Source organism: Mchenga conophoros, linkage group LG14, assembly GCF_057382185.1.
Source record: "Mchenga conophoros isolate Kocher_MC1m ecotype Shallow Benthic linkage group LG14, M_conophoros_male_GT1.1, whole genome shotgun sequence".
NCBI lineage: Eukaryota > Metazoa > Chordata > Actinopteri > Cichliformes > Cichlidae > Mchenga > Mchenga conophoros.
Window position 1 is genome coordinate 18,072,887 of NC_140539.1, and position 27,298 is coordinate 18,100,184.

At 38.9% G+C, this 27,298-nt stretch overlaps 2 protein-coding genes across 3 annotated transcripts; both read right to left on the reverse strand.

Moving 5' to 3' along the window:
• Positions 1–471: 471 nt before the first annotated feature.
• On the reverse strand, positions 472–13,827 carry LOC146559568 (sodium- and chloride-dependent GABA transporter 2-like). Its single transcript, XM_085245648.1, has 14 exons — positions 10,595–13,827; positions 8,401–8,535; positions 6,806–6,946; positions 6,618–6,705; positions 6,313–6,445; positions 4,361–4,495; positions 4,186–4,289; positions 3,944–4,068; positions 2,336–2,448; positions 2,122–2,259; positions 1,689–1,791; positions 1,336–1,436; positions 1,089–1,259; positions 472–920 (listed from the first exon to the last, which is right to left on the reverse strand). The coding sequence occupies exons 1-14, from the start codon at positions 10,752–10,754 to the stop codon at positions 828–830; spliced, it is 1,740 nt and encodes a 579-aa protein (XP_085101774.1). The 5' UTR covers positions 10,755–13,827; the 3' UTR covers positions 472–827.
• A 146-nt stretch (positions 13,828–13,973) lies between these two features.
• Positions 13,974–27,010, reverse strand: vwa7 (von Willebrand factor A domain containing 7). 2 transcript variants are annotated; one of them, XM_085245647.1, is made up of 17 exons: positions 26,827–27,010; positions 25,880–26,139; positions 25,454–25,687; positions 25,238–25,334; positions 21,518–21,649; positions 21,188–21,383; positions 20,904–21,073; positions 20,359–20,471; positions 20,040–20,156; positions 19,175–19,390; positions 18,512–18,644; positions 17,999–18,151; positions 17,765–17,857; positions 17,401–17,681; positions 16,100–16,236; positions 14,793–14,952; positions 13,974–14,705 (listed from the first exon to the last, which is right to left on the reverse strand). In XM_085245647.1, the coding sequence occupies exons 2-17, from the start codon at positions 26,111–26,113 to the stop codon at positions 14,142–14,144; spliced, it is 3,030 nt and encodes a 1,009-aa protein (XP_085101773.1). In that variant the 5' UTR covers positions 26,114–26,139; positions 26,827–27,010; the 3' UTR covers positions 13,974–14,141. The 2 variants fall into 2 exon arrangements, with proteins under 2 accessions (XP_085101773.1, XP_085101772.1); XM_085245646.1 differs by having other exon boundaries at positions 21,518–21,652; positions 26,827–27,009.
• Between the last annotated feature and the right edge of the window lie 288 nt (positions 27,011–27,298).

The window sequence follows — 27,298 nt, forward strand, 5'->3', positions numbered from 1 at the left end:
TTCCAATCCATTCTTCTTTAGCAGCATTTAAATAACCTTTATCAGATTTGATGGTTTTGTTACAGACTTTTCAAAAAAGTGTTTTGCTTTTCTTTCACAAATGTGGGGATTAAATTGTGTTAAAATGTACAAAACAGTGATGTAATGTTTTGTGATGAGGACCCAGGCACAGAGAGACTTGATGAATTTAAGAATCTTATGATTTAATAAAGAAATTTGCAGACTTGCACAGAGATGGTAAAATTATGATGAGTGATAATGGAGATGAAGACAACAGACGATGAGGACAGGGAGGAACAGGGGTTTAAATGCACCAAGGAGACAGTCAGAGAGAACTCGTGACAACTGGAGACATTTAAGGATGCAGGGACTGACAGAGACGGGGAAGACGTCTCATTATGACGAGTAAAGGCCTGGATGCCTGGATGGGCAGCTCTCTGGCTGCTCAGCACCCCCAAAGCTCTGATCCTAGAATCGCCCCTGCCTTTAACGTTTAAGGACATTTTTTTGAGGTCAGTCATATCAACACAAAAGCATTTTTTCTTTTTGTAACATGTGGTGTAAAACATCATTTTTGGGAGTGCACTACACAAACACAGCAACCATATCTTTCCATTAAAGAAAATGTGTGTGGATTTAGATACATTGATATATTGTATAAACAAAAAAAAGAAAAAAATGACTATGATGCAGCTCAAATGGGTACAGAAGTGGAAAAAAAGAGAATTTTTTTTTAATGGAAAACAGAGAAAGTGACATCACGTTCAACTCCAAATCGTAGGTGTTACAAAGGGATCAGATGACCTTTTGTATCAGTTGAGTGTGAACTACTGCAGAAGTTCTCTGATGGTCTCTAGCTGAGTTTCCCTCTTTTGGTTCTCTAAATTTTCAAGATTAGGCTGGCACAGATGATGGAAACGCTACAAAATGGAGAAAAATGGAGAAAAACTTAATTTAAAAGTTTTATAATAATTCTAAAAAGGCTATTATTACCATGATTTCTATTACGTTAAAAATCACCCAGTAAACATGAAAGTCTTACATTTTTGTTTAACTATATATTTAAAATAATAACACAGTCATCCCACCTGACTTAGAGTCCCAGTCTCAGTGCCCAGCTTATACAGGGCCCATCCTGGAACAAGCAGGATGGAGGAGAGGGCCAGTATCCACCCCAGCACATATGCCCAGGATGGATAGATGTACCACCGATTAAAGGTCAGAGGCTGGTACTCAATTAAAGAACATATAAAAGAGCCCTGAGAAATCAAAAGGAGATGGTTTAGTTGGTGGAGAATTGAGTGTTGGTATCCTAATACTTAAAGCCCAACTCACCAGTGAGACCAGTGGTGTGAGGTAGAGCCAGCAGAGTTTAAAGAAGTAGTTGGCTCGTGTTCCTGTCATGTCCTTTATTATGTCATATAACTTATCTACCCCTTAATAGAAGAAGAAACAAGATAAACAACGTATAAAGATCACACTTGGTGTCAATGGAATGCCATGGATGTATTTTTTTCACATAAAGGTTAAATGACAGCCAAAGGAGTCATAATCACCCATGTAAAGACTCCATTATAATGTCCTCACAAGTGTCTGCAAGATTTGCCCCTATATATGAGAAAACTTCCCTGATCATGTCATCATTACGACATCATTAGTGTGAGATGTAAAAAGAAGAGCACACCTACCAAATATCCAACCCAGTGCCAGAGTTTCAAACACACATAGAAAGAGGATGCAAGCTCCATTACAAGCATAGTAGTCCAACAACTGAAACACAAACATCCCTCCCTAGAGACAATGACACAGATATTTATTTTGCATGCATTTATTTTCCTCACTAAAATCAGGGGCCCGTTCTTCGTACCTCGCTTACTACATCCAAGATCAAATGACACATCCAAGATCAAATCATCTCGCTAACTTTGAGCTCGCTATTCCGGTTCTTCGAACACACCTGTTGTTGACAATTAGTATAGCTGGATGAAGTAATATTTCATATGTGTTTAGTTTTAAAATCTAAAATCAGAAACTTAGGATATATAATTTTTAAACATTTTCTTTCAGACCCCTACACACATTTCTAAAACATTTTCTGCCAGTGATACATTACATACAGACCTCAGTAACCATGACAAGCTGAGAGAAGAAGCATATTAAGCAGAAGAGAAGGAGAAAAATCTCCCTTCGGCCGGCTCTGCGCAACACTTTGGGAAACATATCGATGAAGGACGTCATCACTACTTCCATGGCAACAAACTGTGCAGAAAATGGACAAAACACACTGAGTAAATTTCAAAGCATAAATGCAATGTTCCAAAGTTGTGTGTCTTACTTGTGTATCCAGACCCAAGAGAATGAGCATAACAAAGAAACAGATGGACCACAGTTGAGGCAGGGGCATCATGGCTACAGCCTGAGGGTATGCAATGAACGCCAGGCCTGGACCTGAAACACAACAGCATGATGCCAGAACATATCAAACATGCCAGCCAGTGGTAAATGTTTGTGTTTTAGTTTGTACAGTTTTGTGGTGTGTAATGGCATAAATATGACAGCAGAAATGCAGAAAATTGAACAATCACCTGTGCCTGTTCATATTAAGAGGGAAAAATCAAATGACATCAGGTTTTCACCATTACTCACGTGTTTGACTGTGATGGCACAATGGCACTGACTGATTTAGCCCACATAATATAGTCTGACTATTGGAACTCAAAGGATGCTGAGACCTGATTAGTATGGTAGTTAGTTTCCACAGCTGTAAAAATTATTTTTTGCCAGTGAGACCTAAGTCTTAATTTCAAGTTAAGCATCACAAAATGTCAACTTCCTGACACAAACATTTAGCAAAGCATTCGGTTTTCCTATAGAAATGTGAATACCACAGAAAAACCAATCCTTCTGTTCCACATTCCTCCTCTTCCTATAATCAAGATAACAAGGAAACTTTCACACAATGTTTGGATGCCAACATTGTGTGAAAATGTTGCCAATTTTCTTATTAAGTTTTCTTAGATATCGTAAATTTTGAATTTTCAGTGGCAAAAGTACTTCGTTGTTTTTCTTCCAGTGCTGGAAACAAGTTCCCATAGATTAGGTATAAACTCACTACTGAGAAATTAAGCTTTTGTAAACAAAAATGTCGAAATCTGTCACGGTTCTGGGTCACTTTGACCCAGTATTTTGAGTTGTTATTTTTTGGTGTGTTTTTGGATTATGGATTGTTTTCTTATTCTCTTGTAGTGATTGTGGTGGTGATGGTGGTGGTGATGATTATTAGAGTTTCATGTTTCTGTTTATCCGTGTTTAAGGATTTGTTGTTTCATGTATTGGAGTTCCATGTGTTATATTCTGTCTGCCTCTCTGTCTGCCTCTTTGTTTAGTGGTTTCTTGTTTCCTGTTTTATTGTGAAGGTCTGTGTCTCATGTGAGTGTGTTCAGTTCTACTGCTCCCCTGTCTCGTTAGTCCAATTTCTCCCAGCTGTGTCTCCCTCCTGTTGCCCATTCCCTGATTACCACCCTGTGTATATTAGCCCTGTGTTTTCCTGTGCTCAGTGTCACTTCGTACCCCCAGATCCTGCCTGTGTGTTCCAGTTTTATGGTTTGATTTCTGTTTTTGTTTGGTGCCAGCAATAAAGCTGTGTGTGGTCTTCAGTTACATTTCCATCTCAGAGTCCTTCATTTGGATCCACATCTCCACCTGCCTGCACAATGAGCCCTGACAGAAATCATTCCAAAAAATAATATTCCCCCAAATCAAGCTTAACAATTAAAACAGAGCCCTGAAAATTTTAAAGTCTTTCTTGTTCTGTTACCAAGTCTGTGACCAGTTGAGACATGCTCCCATAATATTGTTATGTAAGATTGAGTCCATTTATGGATCACTGTTATGTCACATTTATGGGTCCAGGAGAATATGATCGCATGTTTGTGATATATACCTGACTCTGCCACTTCTGCAATGGGAACACCTTGCTCATGAGCCATGAATCCCAGCACCGAGAACACAGCAAAACCAGCTACAACACTGGTACCACTGTTCAGCAAACACAGCATCAGAGAGTCTCTGCAAATCACAAAAACAAAGTGCAAAGTGCAGTCACTGCATGTGACAAAATATGAGGTTGTTAATATTTAAATATCTATTTAAAATTAAGGTAAATAACTACTGATCATCATGTACTTATAGCAGTTGTTGTTGTATTTGTTGTAGCTTCCCAGCACAGTTAGGGAGCCCACACCGATACTGTAGGAGAAGAAGATCTGACTCACAGCCTCCATCCACACCTGTTCCAACAAAGCAACAGTATTACACTTGTCCACCTGTGTCAGACACTGTTAGAGATTTGAGCTCGTACCTGAGGGTCTATCAGTCGTGAGGGTTCAGGCAGAAGATAAAACATGATTCCTTCGAATGCTCCAGGAAGAGAGAGGCCACGAATCAAAAGTATTAACAACATCACGTAGGGGAAGGTAGCTGTGACATATACCACCTGTGGGAAAAAGTAACATTTCAGAGCATTTAAGTGTTTACTCAATATGTACTATGTATACATACTGTATATAGAGCTACAGTGAGGAAAAATAATTATTTGATCTCCAGCTGATTTTGTAAGTTTGATTGCTTATAAAGGAGTGAACAGTCTCTAATGTTTGTGGTAATTTAATTTTAATGGGGGGGGGGGACAAGATATCCCCAAAAAGAACACATTAAATAAAAGTTATAAACTGATTTCCATGTCATTGAATGAAATAAGTATTTGAGCCCTTACAGCCTAGCCAGAACTCTGGTTCTCATAGATTTGCTGTTGTGGCCTATGTGGCACACAGATTGCAATCAATCAATGAATTAATCAGTTACAGATGCTCCTGTCACAGTTCTGGGTCTTAGGGCCAGCTTCTGAGTTTATTGTGGGGTTTTGTTTTGTTTTTTGAGTGTTTTGTGTTATCATTATGACTTAAGTTTCAACAGGCAGTCCTGAATTTATTCTTATTATTGCTTCAGAGTTTTCTTGTGATCTCACTTAATTTCCTTGTTCATTAGGTTTCCTTTGTTCCCCCCTTTGTCCTGTGTCCCTCGCTCCCTTGTTGCATTTGGTTGTGTGTGTGCGTCTCTGCGTCTTGTTTCCCTTTTCTTTTTACATGTTCCCCTCCTTGTTTTTCATTCCATATTTCTCCTGTCTCTCGTGTGCATTCATGTCTGTTCTCCACAGCCCAATTTTCCTCTTGTTTCAACAAAAACAAACAAAAACAAAATGTTTTACGTCTATTTGTCCTGTATGTTGCTCTGCATTTAGTTTCTCACATTTTTGATTAGTTATTGGCTTTTGGTTTTTCTTATTTTTGTACCTTTGTGTTTTTGCGCCTAAATAAAATGCTAGCCTTTTGTTATTGTTGGATTTGTATTTTTGATTATCATTTATGCTTAGAAATATCTACTTATATATGCTTAGAGTTTTATAATTAGTTGTAGACAATAGAGGTTTGATCCTTAGTAGTCTGCAGAGACGTTGTTTTCATTCCAGAGTGCTCTGGCATTCACACCCACATTCTGGGAGCATGGGAGAGGTCGTACCTTGTCTTATTGTTTTATGGTAGGATAAACGTATCTATATCTGTTTTAGGCTAAGTGCCTTCTGTTTAGACCAGCAGGTTTAGGGAAGTCATTTATGGGGTCACACTTTGACCCCACACACGCACACACAACGCACAGGCAAGGTACTCTTTGTTTGTATGTAGACATCATATGTTAATGAACCTATGTATATTCATGTAACCTCAATAAAAGAGCAGTGTTACGGGGGGGGCGGACGAGAGCAACTGGGGTCGAGCGAAGGAACGGCGTTTGTCCAGTTCTCTCCCGTGCACTAGAAACATAAAGAACTTTGCCTACTCGTGTCTTGCTTTGCTGTGTAATTAAATTATCTTGAACGTTCCAGCAAATAGGTTTAAGTTACAAACCTATCAGCTCTTAAGTTCATTTTTCCTTCTGCCATCTGCGCAGGGGTCCGTTCATTGCCACACACAATCTGCATCCACAGATCGTTGTCAACAATTTTCTATTTTTTTGTCCACAAAATATGGGAAATCTGTGGAGGTAGCTAACACTTGAAGTTAAATACTTATCTCATTCAATGACATAAAAATCAATTAATTCCATAACTTTTATGTCACATTCTGCCTCATTCCATTGAAATTAATCTACCATTTAAATTAGAGAGTCATTAGAGAGTCATGTATTTGGACAAACTTATAATTTCTGCAGGGGATCAAATAATTATTCCCCCACTGTATTTACCAGCAAAACTACCTTTCCTGTAGATCTGACTCCTTTCCAGATACAAAAGTAGCAGACGATCCACATAGCAATGAGGCACAACAGCACCTCCCACTGGATGCTGCCTATTTCCTCAATGCCCCCAGAGATCATCAGCACTCGTCGTCTAGAAGTCAATTAAATGCAGAAGGTAAAAAAAACAATATATAGATTGATAGACAGACAGATCGATAGGTAGAAGGATATAGATATATATAGCTGGAAAAGGTACAAAATGTTTTATTGGGCTTTAAATAACTTGGTATGTAGGCTTTTTCAGTCCATCTACATAGACATACTCCCAAAATTCGGTGGCTGCAGAGGTCGAGTTTGTCTGGTTGGTCCAGTGGACGGTGTTATTTTTTGTTGAAAAGTCTACACAGCCCTCTGAGAAGAGAGTGTGAAAAGTATCAGAACAAAAGTTTAAATACCTAAACATACTTTGACAATTTTTTATTGGAAAATGGAAATAATCTTTGCATTTTACCTGTGTTCCAGTCGTTGTTGCAGGAGGCCCAGGGGAGCTGAGAGCTGAAGGAGAACACGAGGTAGAGCAAAGCCCAGGAAAGAATAATGATGTAGGTCATACAGCTATAGAAAAGGATTAGTTGTCCACCAAAGCCTATCCCTGAAAGGCATTTACAGATAATAATTACAAAAATCTCCATTTATCAATTACTCAGACTTCTTGTTGTTTTAGGGTTACTCAGCAGTTTTGGCTTGAGGTCTGTGACTGTGGTGGCCATTTGAATGAACTCATTGTTATATTCAAGAAACCAGTTTAAGATGATTTTGTGATATAACAGGATAATATGACATTATCCTGCTCAAAGTAGCCATCAGAAGATGGCTACACTCTGGTCATAAAGTGATGGACAAGGTCAGCAGCAATACTATAGGCTTTGGCATTTAAACGATGTGCAGCTGGTACTTAAGGGCACATGGTGTACCAAGAAAATATCCACCACATTATTACATCAGCACGACCACCACCAGCCTGAACCACTGATCCAAGGCAGTGTGGACTCATGCTTCTATGCCAAACCTACCATCAGAAAAAAAGTTTGCTCTCTTCTCTAGTTTTGGTGAGATTCTGTGAATCTCAGTTTCCTGGTCCTTATCTGAGTGGCACTTGATTACAGCTGAAGCCCATCTGCTTCAAGGTTGTTGTGCATTGAGAGATCCTATTTTTCCCAGGATATATTGGATGTGTGTGTGTGTGTGTGTGTGTGTGTGTGTTTCATTTTGAATGAGCATATTTGATTTGTGTGCGGGTATTGAAATACATGTGTGCGTATTCAGATTTTTGCTACAATAATATGTCAAGATACTGTAGCAGGTTACATGTGAAAAGGAAGCCTAGTGAAAAGTTGGGTGAACTGTAATTGTTACTTGCCTGTATTTTCAATGCTTTCAGCAAAATGTTAAGACTTTTCAGGCCAAAATCCTAATAATAATAATACATCGTAATAATGTGCAACTTTAAAGTCAACTTTTATTTCAGGCTGCTTGCATTCTGTTGCTAATTGCTAACTTAAAATATAATGGGTCCAAAAACTTGCAGCTACAGTAGCTTTTATGTGTAGAATTCAGTTGTGGGATAGTCCAGTGCTATTCCTTTAAAAACATAAATAAAGAGTGCCACAAACACTGTTTTATACATTAGCTGGGTAGCAGTCTGCAGTAAACGGGACAAACACATTCCAATATTTAATAAAATTTAGTATTTCTAATTTGAACATCATGGAAAATATTTGAGATAATGTAGAAAAGTGAACCACACACATAATATTAGTCTTAACATATTAAATTTAAATGCATAGAAATTACATCTTGTTCCTTTAGAACTGCCTAGTAGCAAATCACTGAGAATGACTTGCAAAACACAATGTTACCAGTTCTCAGTTAAGGCTTGAACTTATAACTTGAAGATTGTGATAAGTACAGAATTGGCTTAACTTTAAATACTTATTAACTTGTTCACTACATTTTGAGACACAGTTGTGCAAGACTGTGAATAAATGGCCATTGAAGAGAAGGATAACATGATGTTTTCTTGTTAACGATCCCTGAACAGCTTACCTTCTGCTAATGGGCACAGCTTCCTCCAGCAGGTAATGCCACCCTCCTGGGTGAATTGCCCTATAGTTGTCTCCAGCAGGAACACGGGTACACCACAGGTTACCACAAATACCAGATATGGCACCAGGAATGCACCTGAATTAAAAACATACACAGTAAACACACCTGTTGTGCAGCTTCTGAGTAACAAGCTTACTCAATTATGAATTGAAATTTTATTTCAGTCAACAACAACAACAACAGATTATAATTTTACATAAAAGTACTCAAACAGAAACCGAAAAAGGAATAGGCTGAAGCCTTATGGCTTATACTTATCCTATCCCTTACCCCCATAGAAATAATCAAATCCTTAACCAAGAAAATAAATAGCATTGATAAATAAGTTGTATAACAGTTTGAAAAGAAATCAATGATAAATCAAGAAATTAAATCAACACAAAAAAATTTTAACAAACCAAATTTCTATAACCTTGTATAATACTAATTTTTAAAATCTTCCTGAAGAATGACAAAGAAAAACACATCTTCAGTTCATCATTAAGTCCATTCCATAATTTCACTCCCAAAACTGACACACATCTATACTTAACATTGGTTCTCACTTTAGGCATTTCAAACTTATAAGACCCCCTCAAATCATATTTTCCATCTCTTAGTTGAAACATACTTAAAATACAAATTGGAACATTCTTTTTCATCACACGATATATCATTTCTAAAGTTTTAGAATATATAATGCCCATGAATTTTAACATAGATGATCCTACAAAAAACTGGTTGGTGGACTCCCTATATCCAACTTTATTTATTATTCTAATAGCTCTTTTTTGCAATTTAAATATTGAATCCAAATATGTTTTGTATGTGTTCCCCCAAATTTCTGCACAGTAGGTCATATAAGGCAAACAAAGGGAAGTATACAATAAATAAAGGCAGTTCTTATTCAAAAAATCTCTTGTTTTATAAAGAATAGAAATAGACTTGGATAATTTTCGTTTCACATGTTCTATGTGGGGCTTCCAACAAAGTTTATCATCAATAATTACTCCTAAAATTTTTTGTCTCATATACTCTTTCAATTTCAACATTATTTAAATTCAATTTTACTTTAATATTACTTTTACTACCTCCAAATAACATAAATTTTGTTTTACTTTCATTCAATGATAGTTTATTAAATACAAACCATCTATTTAACTTCATGAGTTCTGTTTCCACTGTTTTCAGTAATTTCTTTATGTCTTTTCCAGAGCAAAATAAGTTTGTATCATCAGCAAACATCACATATTTTAAAGTATCACTGGCTGTACAAATATCATTTATATAAAGTAAAAATAACTTAGGTCCCAAAACAGATCCTTGCGGAACTCCACAAGTTACTTTTCTAAGTTTAGATTTCATGTTATTAATACTCACATATTGGAACCTATTATTCAAGTAACTATTTAACCAAAATTGTACAACACCTCTTAAACCATACCTTTCACACTTCCGTAAAAGTAAAGAATGATCTATTGTATCAAAGGCTTTACGTAAATCAATGATATTAAACAAGGACCTGGTATATGCTTTTAAAAACAAAACATATATCAGTTGTTTAAACATACTACCAAAATTAAGATGACATATTGGGAAGTTATTAAAGGAAATTTTTACTAATGAATTGTTTGACTAGTACTTTTACTACTACTGCTGCTACAACTACTTTTTACTAGAACTTTGTTTGTGAAAGTTGAATTCACAAAAAAACTACAAGAGGCAGATTTTTATAAACTAATAATATTGTTTTCTTCTTTTTTAATTATAATGATTCTATTGCAAACAATCAAGCTGCCTGAGGACTGGATGCTATTGGATTCAGTGGAGCAGAGTCTTCACTTTGGATGCTGGCATCAGATTTGATGGAATCAACCTGCTGCCAAATCCAAAATGCTTCAAACAGATAGAGAGCCCTGCTTGACTTCACCTACAGTTGTCATGTGAGCTACCTAAAGTGATAAAATTAACATTTCCTAGAGTACCAATGGAGTTTGAAGTCACACTTTCAGTCTCATTTCAGTGACTGTGAACTAGTAATAATAGACCTTGAACTAGTACTGTTTTGTAATTTATTTTGCTCATGCTTTGCACAATCAATATAATCCTACAAGATTAATACACCTTTAATGTAGTGAGTTCCTCATTTGCTTACCCCCTCCATTTTTGTAACAGAGGTAGGGAAACCTCCACACGTTCCCCAGGCCGACAACATTTCCCGCCACAGCAAGGAGAAATTCCACCTTATTTCCCCAGTGTCCTCGCTCCTCCACCTCTGGCTGTGTGTCTCTCTGCATAGATTTTCTTTTCATCATTTCTAAAGGTTCAGGGTGCGGACAATGATGGCACTGCGCTTGGTGCTCTAATTGTCACTGCCTTTATATTCTCTGCCAATTCTGTGTTGAAGAATGAGTTAATAAGTTTTCAGTAGAAAAATTAATTAACTCCAGGAGAGTAACTGGATGAAAAAAAAAAGGTTTCAAAGGTTTCACTTTTAACTTGTTGGGGTCTATGTTTTTCAAGATGCATCTCAGATATAGGAGGGGTTAAAATTTAGTTGTGCTGCATCACTATGTCACAACTGCCGATCGTTAAGCTATACTTGCCAGGCTTTTGTGTTGGTCAAAGTAAAAGTTTAAAGGAAACCATTTAAAGCCATGAGAAGATTGCGAGTTAAAAGATGGGAGAGGAAGAGGAGGTGCACTTAAAATTGGGGTCTCCTGTCTCTAATTTAACTGTGAGTTTGTGTTTGTGGTTGCAGTAGCTTCTGATTGGTTCTCTAAGGCTGGCCCAGAAGGTGGGGACAGCCGAATTTCAAATGAATAACTGAGTAACAGGTTTTAGCAAGGTTCGTAGGAAAGTAGTTAAATATTAAATTTTAGTTTAAATATTTAAGCTAAAGTCCTACAGCTGAAGCACAAAGGAAAGTTTCTCAGTACATTTGTGTGGGATGTGGGATTTTTCAGTTAAATATAAACAAGGTGCATGACTCTGCAAAATTCTTTGTTTCCAGCTTTGCCAGATTGTATTTAAGGTCTAAAGACACTAAGAGTTTTCAATACTTTCTTTTTGTAGATAAATGGACGTCAGAGAATAAAAGCGAAGACCCATCAGTCAATTCTTATCATGGGCCACTCTTTAATATTACCCTGACTAGTGGTATACAGATACTGCTTCGTAAATTTGTCAGATGTCTCCATGATATCATCTTAAAACAACTTCTTTTTTTTTTTTTTTTTTAAATGTGTTAAGAAATGCATTATTTCATCTTGGCCATTAAGTGATGATGGTCTGTGAAAACAATCCAGTTATTTACCCACTGCTTTATTTGATTTCTACTTTTTTATTCCACATTGGGAAAATCCTGGATCCAAGTTCTAGGATTTTGAGTTTTTCTGTGAGTTATTAGTTCTTCTGGGTTTTTAGAAGTGATTTATGTTTTTGTTTTGTATCATTTCATGGTTTTCTATTGTAGTGATATTTTGCAATTCCTAGTTCTGAGTTTTGTTATAAAAATTTTAATTTTATTTATTTAATGGACAATTCACAACAACAGTTGCCAGGTAATGTATATTGCAAGGTAAATACACAACAATAATATAAGAAAACAGAGAAAACCCCAACAATCATATGACCCCCTATAAGCAAGTGCTTTGGTGACAGTGGGAAGGAAAAACTCCCGTTTAACAGGAAAAAACCTCCAGCAGAACCTCAGAGAGGGGCAACAATCTGGCACGACCAGTTGGGGGGTGAGGGTAGAAGGACAGGACAAAGACATGCTGTGGAAGAGAACCAGAGATTCAAGGGTGTAGATTTGGTTGTGGCATTGGTGAGGACGGATGATTCAACCATCGAACCCTGCCCTGTTTCTTATTTTTTCTTTTTTGTTTTTGCTTTTTGATAAAAGGATATATATGTACATATATATATATACAAAAAACTTGAATCTTACAGTGTTTATTTATCGGATAAAATACCGTTATTATTGTCCGGCCGGAAACAGGCTGGGAGTGTCCAAATTCAGAGGCTGCGTCCACCTGAGGACCCGGCCTTTGTGGTCTAAGTGGGCCGGGTCCTCCGAAAGCCGGGTAGACCGGAAATGAGCGACTGTGAAATTGGACGGTCTAGCCTTCAGAATTACGTCACCTGCCGTCTGCTCCTTGCTGTCTAAAATATAACCGGACGCTGGCGTAGATGGTCGAATAAACTGCTGTATTCACACAGCTGCTTTCACACACTGCTGTGTGACAGCAGTTTATTCAGCTGTGTGAGAACCCGGAGGAATCCTCCCGAGGGATTGATAAAGTTTTATTTAATCTAATTTAATCTAATAACTTTAATCTCAGCCAAACCGATTTACTCACCAACAAATAAAACACAACTAAAGCACTGAAAAAGGCCAAACAATAACATGTTTAAGTTATTTGATGTTTACACAGCTACATTCTCGCCTGAAAATGTGTTAAAAGTTTATTTTGCGACCCAGAAAGAGTAATAAGAGTAAAACTAAGTAGCTGCAGTAATAGTAGCCATTGTTGGAAACTGAAATTGGCTGGGCCAGTCTGGGATATGGCTTTTCAGTTTTGTTGTCCGGGTGGAAAATCGGGAGAAATTGGGGAGAATGGTCGCCCCCAGAGATTTTTGGGAGGGGCACTGAAATTCGGGATTCCCCGGAAGAATCGGGAGTGCTGGCATGTATGGCCTAGCATAGCCTGTAACGTTATTGTGACGGACACATTATATGAGTGAACTTGACTTTAAGTGACTTACAGGTTTCTTTGAAAAATACTTTCTTATATCCAGGTTCTTCCTTTTTGCTGCCATCCTCCTCTTCTCCTCGCAGCGCAGGCTACTAGGTTTTCTTTCTATCGGGTTGTTTTTCTTTACTCGAAGGGATCAAATTATTGGTGGGGACAATTCAATAATCGCTGGATATTGGTGGGGACACGTCCCTTCCGTTCATGCCAAATCTACGCCCTTGCAGAGATTAGTAATAACTAATAATGAAATGCATAGAGGTGATGGTTGGTGTGATGCTTGGTTTTGGTTGTTTATGGTTTGTAATTTGTGCCTTTATAGTTTGGTTATAGATAACTTCATGTTCCTTCAGCCTTGTCTCTTTTTTTGGACTTTTTTTCGCATGTCAAGTTGATCTTGGGTGCACATTCAGTTGTGTCACTCTTCCCGTTTTCTTTTGGCAAGTGTTGTTCCTTCCATCTCATTTGTTTAGTTGTCTCCAGCTTGGTTTCCCACCAGTTCCAACTCCCCTCATTACCTTGTCTCTATATTGTCTGTGCATTCTGTGTTTTTGTGGAGTCCTGTATCCTAACTAATCTCTGATTTTTATGTTTTCTGTTTTTGTAATTATTTTCTTAGATTCTGGACTTTGTTTATGTTTTGATCTATCAGTATTAAAGCTTGCCTTGGTGTTATTGGTGCTGCTCCCCAAGTACAAACTACAAATGAATCGACCTCTCACACAGCCTTAAACGTGACAGGCATACAAATCTAGTTGTAGCAAAAATAAAAGGAAGTGCAATAAAAGATTTTTTATTCTTTGCAAATTTGCATCTTTTGAATATCAATATGAAAAAAAATTATTGGTGCTTCAGATTTTGCCTTTGAAAATACAGTAGAGCAAGCTCTGTATCAAGTCATCAACAGATAATTTTGACCAGCAAAACATTTGTAATCACACGGGGCTAAAGCAGAGGAAAGCACAGCAGGCCTAACAGCAAGAAAAAGAAGCCTGTGGGCATTTTCTGTCCAGTCCCACTGGTTTCTGTACTCTTGTTTTGTAGCTGCCTCTTCTGACCATTTGTTAGATGGCAGCGTTTCATGTTTCCAGCTTTGTCCCAAACCAGCATCTTTGCCTGAGTAGAGCAGCAGCTGGATGTGTAGCTCACAAACAGTGGCTGAGATACATCCAGCGACCATTCTGAAATATTCAAAGGGGGGCCCCCTGTCTCTAATCTGGCCTTGTGGTTGTGTTGCTCTTGGTGGTGGTGGTAGGCTCCATTTGTTGATTTATCCCTCTGTGTCTGTTGCAGCTCAATGCCAGGCTCTCCAAGGCTGTCCTCTGAGGTTGGGTTACTGTGAAACAAAATCAGAATACCTTCACCTTCCTGTAGCTGCAGAGCATCAAGGCCAGAGTGTCCGATATCTGATACAGACAGAGACACACTCCAGCTAGTCGCGTTGCAAATTGCAGAACAGTTCGATTGGACTCGTGCTGCAGAGCAGGATGGTGGGGACGTGTCTGAATCCTGTAGGCAAGAGAAAATCATCATATACACAATAAACCAAAAAACAAGTTTTCAGCAGAATATCCTGCAGTTTCTCTTATTGCTCACCTGAGGGACCACAGTCAAGTAGGCCACTGCATAATTTGAGTCAGCAGAATGAAGATCATTTACAGTCAGTGTAAGGGTGACTGTCACCCCTGCCTGCGCTGTGGCTGGAGTCTGGAGGTACACCTGGTCACGAAAAGACCTTTGTTCTGCTACAAGAAAGCTGAAGGGCAAAAACATGAATTGTGAAATCATTTAACTTATACTTACAATACTGTGCCAGAGTTTTGAACTAGCCATCATTTAATTTATATTTTTCTTAAAATGCGAAATAGATGCAAGGTTTTATCTCCTTTCTTTTAGTAGTCTTCAGGAATAGGTCTCCAGGCTTCTTAAAAGACATTCAAAGGTCCTCTTTGAATGCCGGCTGCCTTTTGTTCCACCCTCTGTCAAGATCATCCCACACTGCTTCAATAAAGTTAAGGTCCAGGCTCTGGGGAGGCCAATCCATGAATAATAGTGTTCTACTTTGTGTTTTTCTATCCAGGTATGCTTTTAATGCACTGGCAGTGTGTTTGGGATCATTGTCATGAAAAATTAAGCCACTGCCAATCAGGCCCAAAATGGAATCATACCTTTCTGTGTTCTTAATTGCATCAATTTTAACAAGATTCCCAACACCAATGGGTGAAATGCAGGCCAAACCATGACTGTAGATACTGACTGTTGTCATTCCATAAGACCCGTTACCACAGATTTTCAGTCCATAATTTGGTATATCTAAGCTTTTTCCCGTTTCCCTTCCTTGGGGATGGCTTCATGACGGCCTTTATAGGCATCTTTATCTGCTATGGATAGTTAAGTGGGCATGCCACTTCTTATTTTGTCCGCAACTGGTCTAATTTCCTCACACTTTTTAATGACACACTACTCAGCTAATAGTTCTTTTGAATAATCTTGTTGGTACATTTTGTTACTGTTTCACAGTGTTATCTTTGAAATTTTCATTAAAAAGAAATGGGAACAAATTATGTGTTTTAATAACAAAGTGCATAAAGTTAAAATTTAAAATTGGTTCTTTTCCCCATCTAAAGCACAAGTGCAAACTGCAATAGGTGCACACCCTTAATATATCCACTAGCAAAAAAGAAAATTAGAAAGCCAATCTGATATGAAGAGCAGAATTGAGGGGTGACTCAAGACTTTTGTACATAACTGTATAATTTAAAAAATATTTTGGGTTACTAAGTTTACATAGTTTTCAAAGGTGAGAGAATGCCAGCGAAGGTGACAAAAGAAGCGGGATGGCAGTCTAAGTTCTTTGAAGTTTGCTTTGTACCTGAGCAAGATGTATTTTCATTTTGATCTACCTGTGGGGCTCTGTCATAAGAAGATATCCACAGTCATCATCGGCTGTCCAACTGAAGTTCCGTGCTGCACCGTGGTTTTGGATCTCAAAGTTCACCACAGCACTCTGACCAGGCACGAGGTCAGGAAGAGAAAGCACCTGAATAATGTGTGAAACAGACTGTGTCAAAAGTGCACGGACCACCGGTCAAAGAAAGGTCATCACCTGACACCTCTACATAGATACTGTAGGTAATCAATAACTTATAATTGTGCCATCTGGCCCTGCAGAATTTAAAGAAGCAAGAAAATAGAGTTTTACAGAGAAAACTGTAAATCCAGAAAGTATTCACAGGGCTATACTTGTTCTACAGTTTGCCATGTTGCAGCCTTTTCATCTCAGAATTCGACACAAAATATCCCATATTGACATTTTCGGGTTGTTTTCATTTTTCTCATTCTTCTTTGCAGAACCTCTCAACCTCCATTAGGATCGATGGGAAGCATCAATGCACAGCCATTTTCAAATCTCTCTAGACATGTTCAATCCGGTTCTAATCTGGTCTCTGGCTGGGACACTCCAGGATTTAACAAAGGAGTGGTCTTAGAGAGTCTTTATATGGGTTCATATGGCCCACAGCAAGAAGCTACCACCAGCATGCTTCACTGTAGGGATGGTATCGGTCTGGTAATATGCAGTGATGAGAAAAGTTAGATTCTTTTAACCAGAGGATTTTGTTTCTCATGGTCTAAAATGGTTGCCCTTCTAGAACGTCCTCATCTCTCCACAGAGCAATGCTGAAGCTCTGTCAGAGTAACCGTTGGGTTTTGATCACTCCCCTGACTAAGGCCCTTGTACCCTAATCTCTCTGGTTGGGCAGGCAGACAGCTCTAGGAAGAGGCCTGGTGGTTCAAAACTGGTACCATTTACGGATGATGGAGCACACTGTGCTCACTGGAAACTTCAATGCTGTAGAGGTTTTTCTGTAACTTTTCCCAGATCTGTGCCTCAGAGGTCTTGGACTTCATGGCTTGGTTTGTGCTCTGACATACAGTCTCAACTATGAGACCATATATATATATATATATATGACAATGTTGTGTAATAAGTGAAGTGATGTGAATACTTTCTTGATACACTGTAAGAGTGCAAGAGTGCTTTACATTTATTGTGCACAGAAATAACCAAACCAAAACAATTTCCATTTAAAATATAAGAAAAATTGAAAAATAGATGTACATAACAGAGTAACGGAGATGAACTATAGTAAACTTGGAGTAGAAAGCAGCCTCTGTCCTCTTCAGCATTATTGCTAACAATTACCTGTATCTGAATGTGAGTGGGCTCCACCATCTCTGTGGAAACCCTCTCCAGTTTGTTTCCTCTGCTGTCCTCGCCTGAAAGTCTAATGCAGAAGGGAACTCTGGGAAAAGGGTCCACCAAGCCCACCAGCTCCTCCAAGGAATAGATAGATGAAGAGGAGGAGTTGAGCTTCACCTGCTGAAGACTTTCTCCTTCAGCCCCCAGCAGTGTTGCATGACTAAAAGATGCCTCTTCATCTGAACCCAGGCCTGTAACAGCCACCACTAGAAAGGCAGGAACACCTGAAAATTAGAAAGATATATTCTTAAACATATTGTTTACTTACAAATCCTCATTATCGTGTAAATTTATCAAAATCCCTCACCTGCTGTAGGATTACCATCAACTCTGGCCAGACCCGGGTGTGTCTCATTGGTTATAATTGCAAAATAATACAGGAAGTCTACACCGCTGTCACCTGGTGGTGTAGATCAAAAGACAAATCAATTTTAAAAAATGTTTTTAAAAAAATCTCATACCACAGTAAAGCTGCATTTGAATTGAAAAATGAATATCTGCCAGGTGATCTGCTTGATGTACTCGATATTATTTCTTTTACCTATAACATTGAACGTAAGATGCCCATTGCTCTTGGCTTGCAGTTTCCACTGGCCAGGTTGTAAAGGAGGAAACAGGTTGACACGGTACAGTCCCTGAAATTGCTGTAGCACTGCTAGGGGACCTTCTTCATTCAACAGTGACTGACTCTGGTCTGAGAAGAGAAGCATAAACAGCTGAGCTTATTTTACCCTCAAATTACAAAGAAAAAAAAGTTAAAGAATGATCTTTGCAAGGTAACACTTTAAAGTATGTGTGATAAATCTAGCGCGTAATTCCCCTGTAACTAAACTGAATTTCAGTGTAGTGTAAATACCTTTCAATATTTACATGTAAATATAATTATACTGCTATTTAAAAGAAAATATGCTGAAATTCAATTTAATTACAGGGAAATTGCACCCTGTACATGATATTTCAAGCAAATGCAAAGTACAGTTCAAAGTGCAGTGTCGTGATGGAAAAAAAGCTAACCCTGACTTCATAGCTGATGTTAATATGATGTGAGAATTACCTGATGGACTGGTAAGGATACACTCCGTCATAGTGCCAGAGACATGTAGGGTGACATTTTTTACCGAGCTGTCAACTCTAAATGTATGAACGGACATCAGGTCTTTGTGACTTTCCACATGGAGGAGGGTCACCTGAGGTAGGAGAAGAAAAATAAGTTGTGATAGGTAATGAAGGTAATGAAGAGTAATTATAAGTGATATCATTATGAAATTAAAGGTCTAAAAGAGAAATTAGTCGGCTTGCTGGAAAAGAAACTAATAAAAAAAAAATTGAAATATACTTTGTGATATAACTTTTTATAAAATCTGACACATTTCTGCTCAGCAAAAAGTTGCAGCTAAGATAGACTACTTGATTAAAAAAGATTTACATGTGCTAACTGTCATGTAGAAAATGAAATTATATTGTTTTTTCAATGCTTTATAAGCAGCAGTTGCCATGTTTGTCTGAGAAAATTAGAGCATTAGGTCAATGGAAAATTTCATATTTAATTGAAATTTTCTAATATTAAATGGTTGATAAATTATGAAGGTGGGAAATTGAGACTGCTAGAATGAGGGAAGTTAACAGATACTGTGAGCTAGTGTACTACCTCAGTTCCTTAAATAACTTGTTAACTTTGTTTGGAGTGAATTTCCAGTAAAAAATCTTATTTTGGCACCTTGTCAGCTGCTGTGTTGTCCTCCACTATTGTGGAGACCCTGTGTATGTCAGAGTTGGTGGTGAATATTGTTAGTCCTCCTGACAGGGAGGACAGTGAAGAGTAGAGATTAAAACGATCAGGAGATAAAGGTTCTCTACTTCTCCTCTTCCTCCTCATTAACCTGCCTCGGCTCTCTTTGGTGTAGTTGGGATCTTCAGTAAGGAGAAAAGTCACCTGTAGGGAAAATAAGTGCTGTCAGCTGTAAGTACACTGACATACAGTTTGCTTTACTGCAGTCCCCCTGTCCAAAGTAATTTCACAGTGAGCAAGAGAAGGCAAACAAGAGGGGTTCTTTCAGTCTTTCAATCTGGCTGCATGTTATTTTTGCTCCTTATTAGTATAACTGCTGGATGAATTATTTTCTTTGTTAATAAAACTGTCCTTTGGTTAAAAGGTTTCATGATACAATAGCACCACTGTGTGGCCAGTGACAAAAACTACAATTCCATTAAACTTTTAATTTTCAACTAGTGTAGCTGCTGCCACCTGCCGGCCACATGAGGCAGGTAATCTCCACCAGCTTTCAGCAGGCACAGTTTCTCCAGGAAATTCTTATTTCCTTTAAAACCCATCTAAAAATGTAATTCACGCAGTGCTTTCTTTATAAATATACATACAAACAGAAGCTGTATAACCAGTAGCAATCACATCAGATGAAGGCTTTTATTTTAAAGTTTTGAAAATCTGAGAACAGGTTATTAAACAGCAGCTCTCGGTTGGTGTTTGTCTTCGCTGTCAACCTTAAAGCAGCTCTGATTTTTGTTAAACATAATGCTATGTGACAGATGAAAAAAAAAAGACTTCCCTTCAAAGGTGCATATACCTTGCTCTGTTTCTCGAGGGAGAGGGCCTTCACCACACCGAATAAATGGGCATCTTTAGGGGAAGCGTCAGTGAACACGAAGATCTCAGACAGAGGTGGACTGTGAGTGAGTGCCAGCTAATAACAAGAAGAGAGCAAGTTAGTGGTGACATGTCCAATCTATACAACTGCAGTGTTTGTGTTTTCTAACTCAGGTGTCTTAGCTGAAGAACTACAGGGTGATTTAAAGAAACCCCTTGTCACACACACACATGCACGCACACACACATACACACACAACATCACTTATTCTCTCTGAGTGTTTAGCGTCTAAATGTACCTGAATTGCAGAGAGGCACATCTCTGGTTCATCTCCGCCTCCAAGAGCCATCAGCCCCTCCATGTGCTGCATGAACTGGCCTGGATCATCAGTCTCAAATACCGGTCCTACTCCTGCACAGTACAGTAAATATAAATGCTTACAGACTGTGATAAGGAACAGCTTGTTTGCAGTCTTTATAGACCCTTATTGTCTATTTAAAACATATTTACAGTACCATAAGACTGAATCTTTAAGCTATCAAGAGGCTCTGTCTATAAGTTATTATATTAATATATTATTTCTCATTTCATTGCTTTCATGGAAGTCACAGAAGTTCATTCAGTCATTCTTTGAACTGAGGGAAACAGATGGCACAAATCTAGAGGCTCACTGTTGATAGAACATACAGTAGGCATGAAACATATAATCAGAACTATACTTTCTACAGAAGTATATAAAGGTATGTATATAATGGGAAACACAATCACACATTAACAGGGGGCAAAAGCCTCTACAGGTTTATCTGTTATGACCTGCAGGCACTTTTTACCACCAGCTGTCACCTGGATCGTGGAAGGGGACGAGCACAAAGGTGCCGAGTTGCCCCGGGCTGTTGGCTCTGCTCTGTATGATGGATTGAGCCCGAAGACGAGCAGCGTGGATCTCCTCAAACATGCTGCCTGTGGTGTCCATGACAAAAACCAGTGCAGGAACTTGCTTCACACTAAAGAGTCTTCAAAGAGAGTTCAGCAGCAATTAAAGACAGTCATTTCATGCAGCACAGGCATCACCTAAATCTTGTAACAAGTCTACAGTTCAGGGAGCTTTAGCAGTGGTTTAAACTTACTTGAGAAAGTTTCTGTGGCCCACAGAGTCTCTGAGGTCTCTCAGCACAGTCAGGGTGGCCTCAGTAGCCAAAGTGGCAGCTTTGAGATGGAGGTAATGATGAGGGGAGAAGAGAGGTGAGGTGCTGTCCTTGTTGATGCCCCCTTTGGCGCCCGAGAAGCGGCTGCTGTCTAGAATACCTCCATGACTGCATTTGCCTAGAAAAAAAAAACATCTTTACAGCTTTGTAGATGGAAACGTAGTTGAAAAAGTCTTTAAAATATTCTAAAAACCAAATGTGTTTATTTATTGTGTTTTTGTAACACTTTGCCTGCAGGTGGCCGAGGTTTACCCTGAGGTTTTGGAGGAAATGTACTGAAATATCCAGTGGTGAGCAGCTGAGAGTTTCCCTGTGTGGTTTTCAGTCTTGGCAGAAGGTTGTTTCGACAGGTGGTACTGAAGCACTCCATACAGGTAGGTGTGTCTTCTGAAAGCAGAAATGATGAAGGCTTTAGTTTTTACATTTAAACTTTTTTTTTGTAATGTAATAATGAATATATCAGATTGACATATGTACAGCCAGGTTTCCAAAACATTGGGAGTCTGTGTTAAATGCATGACCAATAGAAATGATAGCTGATTTCCACTGAACCATTTAAAGCCACATTTGAAAGAATGTTGAACATTTGGCTGGTCAAGTTAATTAGTAAAGATGGGGAGTGCTTTACTAGACGTGGTGGGTCAATAGTTAAATGACGTGGATAATTATATGTGTATGTGTGTATATACATATACACACTGAGTGACACATTGAGTTTTGAAAAAAACCAACACATTATATAAATATTATATTCTTTTAAATGAAACATTATGCACCCTGCCTTCCTGGGTGCAGCTACTACCTTATTTTTTACATCACTTCCATTTTCCTGCTAAACTAAACACTGACATAATTGCTCTGATCAAATTGTTTTCTTTATTTTGTTGAGTCAGTCAGCCTCTGTTCTGCCTAGTTTAAATCTCAGCACTCAGTCATTTTGCCTTTCAAATTCTCATTCATGAAACCCACTTCCTTTTCATCTCTGCCTCCCTCTTGTCACTAATAGCCCCACCCAGGCCTCCGTCTTCATCTTCACTCTCATTGTCCTAATTTCTATCATTGCTGGGACTCCATTCTGGTACAAGTCTGATTACAAAATAACATATTAATCGAACTGTTAAATAATAACTGAATGATCTCTACTTGATGAAATAAATACTATACAGTAGCATATTACAGTTTTTTCTGATTGCTTAAGCACATTTTTTGTAACTATTGGCTAATTTTGCAAAACTCTTCACACAAATAAGAAAACCTGTCACCCAATCATCAAAACATTGTAGTTCTCTTGCAAAAGCAAACACAGCTGGATTAACTCTTCACACCTTCGTAAAAATGGTGTTTCCGTATCAAACAGTACACACAAGCCATCATCTACTAAGCACACAATGCGCCAACTGCACACTGATGGTATGAATACAAAACACATCTGGCTTTTGCTTTCTCTGTGCACAAGGTAGGCTATGTCAGTTTGAGCTCATACTTCTGTCATAGATCCATAAGCATAGAGGGATCCAAACTTCAAGTACTGGTGTTTATTCAAACACATCAAAACAAACACAAGTGTTTATTTCCAAGTATAGGATTATTTGCAATCGCCATAATGACTATATGGGTTACTTGGTCTGCAGTGAACATGCTTCCTCTGCCCCAGCATCTGGTCATCTAGCAATTCTGTAAAGTAACAATTTCAGTATTTTTACATCAATGGTATTGGTGTGTTTCTCATTGGCATATGGCAGTGCTACAAATCTTTGTGCAAAGTGACTGTACTAACCGATTCTCATTTCAAGATGTCCTTATGGTACTTGCTACAGTGTAGCGGCTCGAGTTAGGCTGGACCCGTTGGCCAGCTACCCTCAGGGTCATTCCACGGTTGATTACATGGTCCACTATTGTAGCTCTGATGTCATCAGCAATTCTATTTCTTACTCTTCCTACCCTTCCTCTCCCCCTTCCTCGTCTTCCTCTTGCTCCTCCTTGTCCTTGTCGTCCTCTTCATCCTACTTCTTCACCTCCACGTCCTCTTCCTCGGCCTCCTCTACTTCTCACTCTTTCTGCTCCCTCCATTGTACTCCGCACACACAGCTTACCTGTATTATAGTGCTTAGGCTGATTGCAAAGTGAACTAATTATCTAAAAAAGTTTTCACATGTGAAAGTGTGCCAGACAGTTGGCAAATTAGTGTTAATGATAGCCATACATGTGTATACTTTTGCTAGGAGTGTGTTGGAAATTTGGTAATTGAGTGTTGTGCAGTGAATTGTGCCTACAGTTTTGCAAAGTGTGTGTTACAAAATTGCAAACTGAGTGCAAAGCAGTTTTTGTGCTTTTAGTTTTGCAAACTCAGTGAGTGGTTTTGCTATAAGTCTGAATAGTTTTAGAGATTGTGCTACAGGAATCACAGTTAGGGTTTAAGCATTCAGAAAAAACTGTAAAACAGATTAGACCACAATAGAATGACATCTGAAGAAGCAGCAAAATCGGTAGTAGGAAAACTGTGGAAGAGCTGTAACTTTACAGTTTTTTCTGAATGCTTAAACCCTAACTGTGATTCCTGTAGCACAATCTCTAAAACTATTCAGACTTATAGCAAAACCACTCACTGAGTTTGCAAAACTAAAAGCACAAAAACTGCTTTGCACTCAGTTTGCAATTTTGTAACACACACTTTGCAAAACTGTAGGCACAATTCACTGCACAACACTCAATTACCAAATTTCCAACACACTCCTAGCAAAAGTATACACATGTATGGCTATCATTAACACTAATTTGCCAACTGTCTGGCACACTTTCACATGTGAAAACTTTCTTAGATAATTAGTTCACTTTGCAATCAGCCTAAGCACTATAATCCAGGTAAGCTGTGTGTGCGGAGTACAATGGAGGGAGCAGAAAGAGTGAGAAGTAGAGGAGGCCGAGGAAGAGGACGTGGAGGTGAAGAAGTAGGATGAAGAGGACGACAAGGACAAGGAGGAGCAAGAGGAAGACGAGGAAGGGGGAGAGGAAGATGAGGAGGGGGGAGAGGAAGGGTAGGAAGAGTAAGAAATAGAATTGCTGATGACATCAGAGCTACAATAGTGGACCATGTAATCAACCGTGGAATGACCCTGAGGGTAGCTGGCCAACGGGTCCAGCCTAACTCGAGCCGCTACACTGTAGCAAGTACCATAAGGACATCTTGAAATGAGAATCGGTTAGTACAGTCACTTCGCACAAAGATTTGTAGCACTGCCATATGCCAATGAGAAACACACCAATACCATTGATGTAAAAATACTGAAATTGTTACTTTACAGAGTTGCTAGATGACCAGATGCTGGGGGCAGAGGAAGCATGTTCACTGCAGACCAAGTAACCCATATAGTCATTATGGCGATTGCAAATAATCCTATACTTGGAAATAACCACTTGTGTTTGTTTTGATGTGTTTGAATAAACACCAGTACTTGAAGTTTGGATCCCTCTATGCTTATGGATCTATGACAGAAGTATGAGCTCAAACTGACATAGCCTACCTTGTGCACAGAGAAAGCAAAAGCCAGATGTGTTTTGTATTCATACCATCAGTGTGCAGTTGGCGCATTGTGTGCTTAGTAGATGATGGCTTGTGTGTACTGTTTGATACGGAAACACCATTTTTACGAAGGTGTGAAGAGTTAATCTAGCTGTGTTCGCTTTTGCAAGAGAACTACAATGTTTTGATTATTGGGTGACAGGTTTTCTTATTTGAGTGAAGAGTTTTGCAAAATTAGCCAATAGTTACAAAAAATGTGCTTAAGCTATCAGAAAAAACTGTAACACGTGAAGCTATGCAGTATGATAAAATGATGCAAAATGAAAAAATTCTGTAAAGCTGTTACCTCAGTAACTAGTCTTTTCAAGAGGACCTTTACAATAATGTGTAGATACAACTAATTTTGTTTTTTTGTGATTAAATGGGACTATAATGTCACATTCATGAATCACCTTTAGCTACAGGCACGGCAGGCTCCTCTGGCTGAAGCAGATGGAGGTAAATAGAACGCTGGCCCATCTCCACCCAGTTACTGTGGCTGTAGAAGTCCTGACATAGCAGATGTTCAAAACAAAAACATAGCCAAAACATTTCACTTCATGAAATATCTCTAAGGTTAAGCTAACCCTCCCCCTATTATTAAAATTCAGTTCTGTGTGGCAGATTACCTGCAGTGAATGAAATAGCTGACCCAGGCTATGACGGGCACTTTGGTACTCTTTGGCCCGCACTGAGAGCACAGTGTGGGTCCAGAACCGTCGTAGCATGACCGTGGCACTTTCAATATGCTCTGAATCAAAGTGGTAAACTGGGTCAGACCTTGTGGAGCTCCGGAAGTCCATGGCTGCATTGGATTTCACCACATCTCCCACAGCTCTCCAAAATCCACGTCCCAGTCTGATCTGCAATCGTTAGACCAGGACTTTTATCATTATTTGAAAGAAATTCAATACGTCTGTGTTCAAATATCACCATAGGGAGAAAGAGCGATTCAGTTAAATTTGCATACTTACTTAAAGAGGTAATTCAAACACTTTATGAACCACTGATGCTGCATTACTCAGTAAATCTCCTGACTGCAAACATGACCTCACCTCCTCTTTATCATGGTTTCCATGGTGTTTTTTTAGTCCCCTCAGAGTCTCCAGGGTTACGTTTAGAATGGCCCGCTCTGTAATGTACTGGTGAGTGTGTGAGTCCCAGGACAGAGTCAGCACTCTAGACCACAAGTCAGGGAGGAAACCCTCGCATGGTGAAGCCAGGAGAAGAAGGTAAGGGAGGGTAAAAAGGTGCACCTGCCTCCTCCAGATTCCTCTGTGCTGTGACATTGTGCTCTGAGCAGGTCACGTCCTACCTGCATGAAATAAAAACGAAATGTCATTTGCCTGATATCAGTCTTGCTAAGACTCATTATTTTGTCTTTTAATTGAAAGGATTTGAACTGACCTGACTTCTATTGTTCAGTAAAGTTTTGTGCTAATTTGATCAAGCTGTGCCACTCAACCATGCGTACTATTCTGTCATCACCCGGTCCTTACCACCACCCCCGACAGCTCCTCTCAGATTTTTCTCAGCCTTGCCTGTACAGAGCCTCCTATTGTTCTTTTTCATCTTAATTCAGATACATTCTTTGGGATTGTTCTCACAGTCTGTGCTTTCACGAGGAGATAGTGCAACAAAGCACAAGGCCTATAAAAAACAACCTGTTCCTTTTACTATGTCAGGGTCCCAATTAAAACTCTCCAGGATTGATTCAAAGACAGTCATTCACTTTAACATTTCACAAAGCAAAAACTTTGGTGGTGTTGGTGGTCAGTTTAAGCAATCACTTGCCATTTACCAACACAACTAATCAATTTTTAACACTTTAGCCTAATACGTTAACTGACTCCAGTGCAAAAATGAACACTAGATGAGCATGAAGTATGAGTTATTTTATGCCATAATGGTTATTTTTATTAGCTTCCAAATTAGCAGACAAATGCAAATATTTCTTTAGAGCTGTAGTCAGACCCAAAGAACTTGATAAAAACAGTCTCACCTCAGTTCATCCTGTATGTCTAGCCCTGTAGATCTGTTTGATCACGTAGCACAGCATCAAGAGTACAGAGTATCAAGAAACGCCACAACACATGCTTGTCAGTGGTTAAGCAAATCACAACATTTCCATCTTTGAAACAAAATAGCAAAGTCTTCACATTTGTGCGTCCTTGAGCTCTTGTTTCTTATTTGCTCCTCATGGATATAGAAACCCTCCCACCCCCCACAAAAAAAACAGGACCTGAATGTTAGAGGCACTTTCTTCAGATGAGAGTTTAGGTGATACTGCACAGTCTTGGGTGTGCCTCTTAGCTTTAGGGGTGCACTGTGGGGCAAAAGATATCTCGTCATAGCTCCCCATTGCCCCTCCTTATCTCCCCATTAAAGCACGGTGCATTGATTCACCACAATAGGGCTGAATATATTACCAGTCAGGGTGTTCAACTAAGGCCTACCCCAACCCCCTCTTTGCA

Coding starts and splice junctions, on each gene's coding strand:
- LOC146559568 (XM_085245648.1), bottom strand. CDS start 10,754: ATGATGAAAAGAAAATCTATGCAGAGAGACACACAGCCAGAGGTGGAG. Junction 2,449..3,943: donor TGCAGAAGTGGCAGAGTCAG/GTATATATCACA, acceptor GTTGTGTTTCAG/GTCCAGGCCTGGCGTTCATT. Junction 2,260..2,335: donor TCTTGGGTCTGGATACACAA/GTAAGACACACA, acceptor TTTTCTGCACAG/TTTGTTGCCATGGAAGTAGT.
- vwa7 (XM_085245646.1), bottom strand. CDS start 26,113: ATGTCACAGCACAGAGGAATCTGGAGGAGGCAGGTGCACCTTTTTACC. Junction 21,384..21,517: donor ATTTCCTCCAAAACCTCAGG/GTAAACCTCGGC, acceptor TTTTTTTTCTAG/GCAAATGCAGTCATGGAGGT. Junction 16,237..17,400: donor CCACTCACATTCAGATACAG/GTAATTGTTAGC, acceptor CACATTATTCAG/GTGCTTTCTCTTCCTGACCT.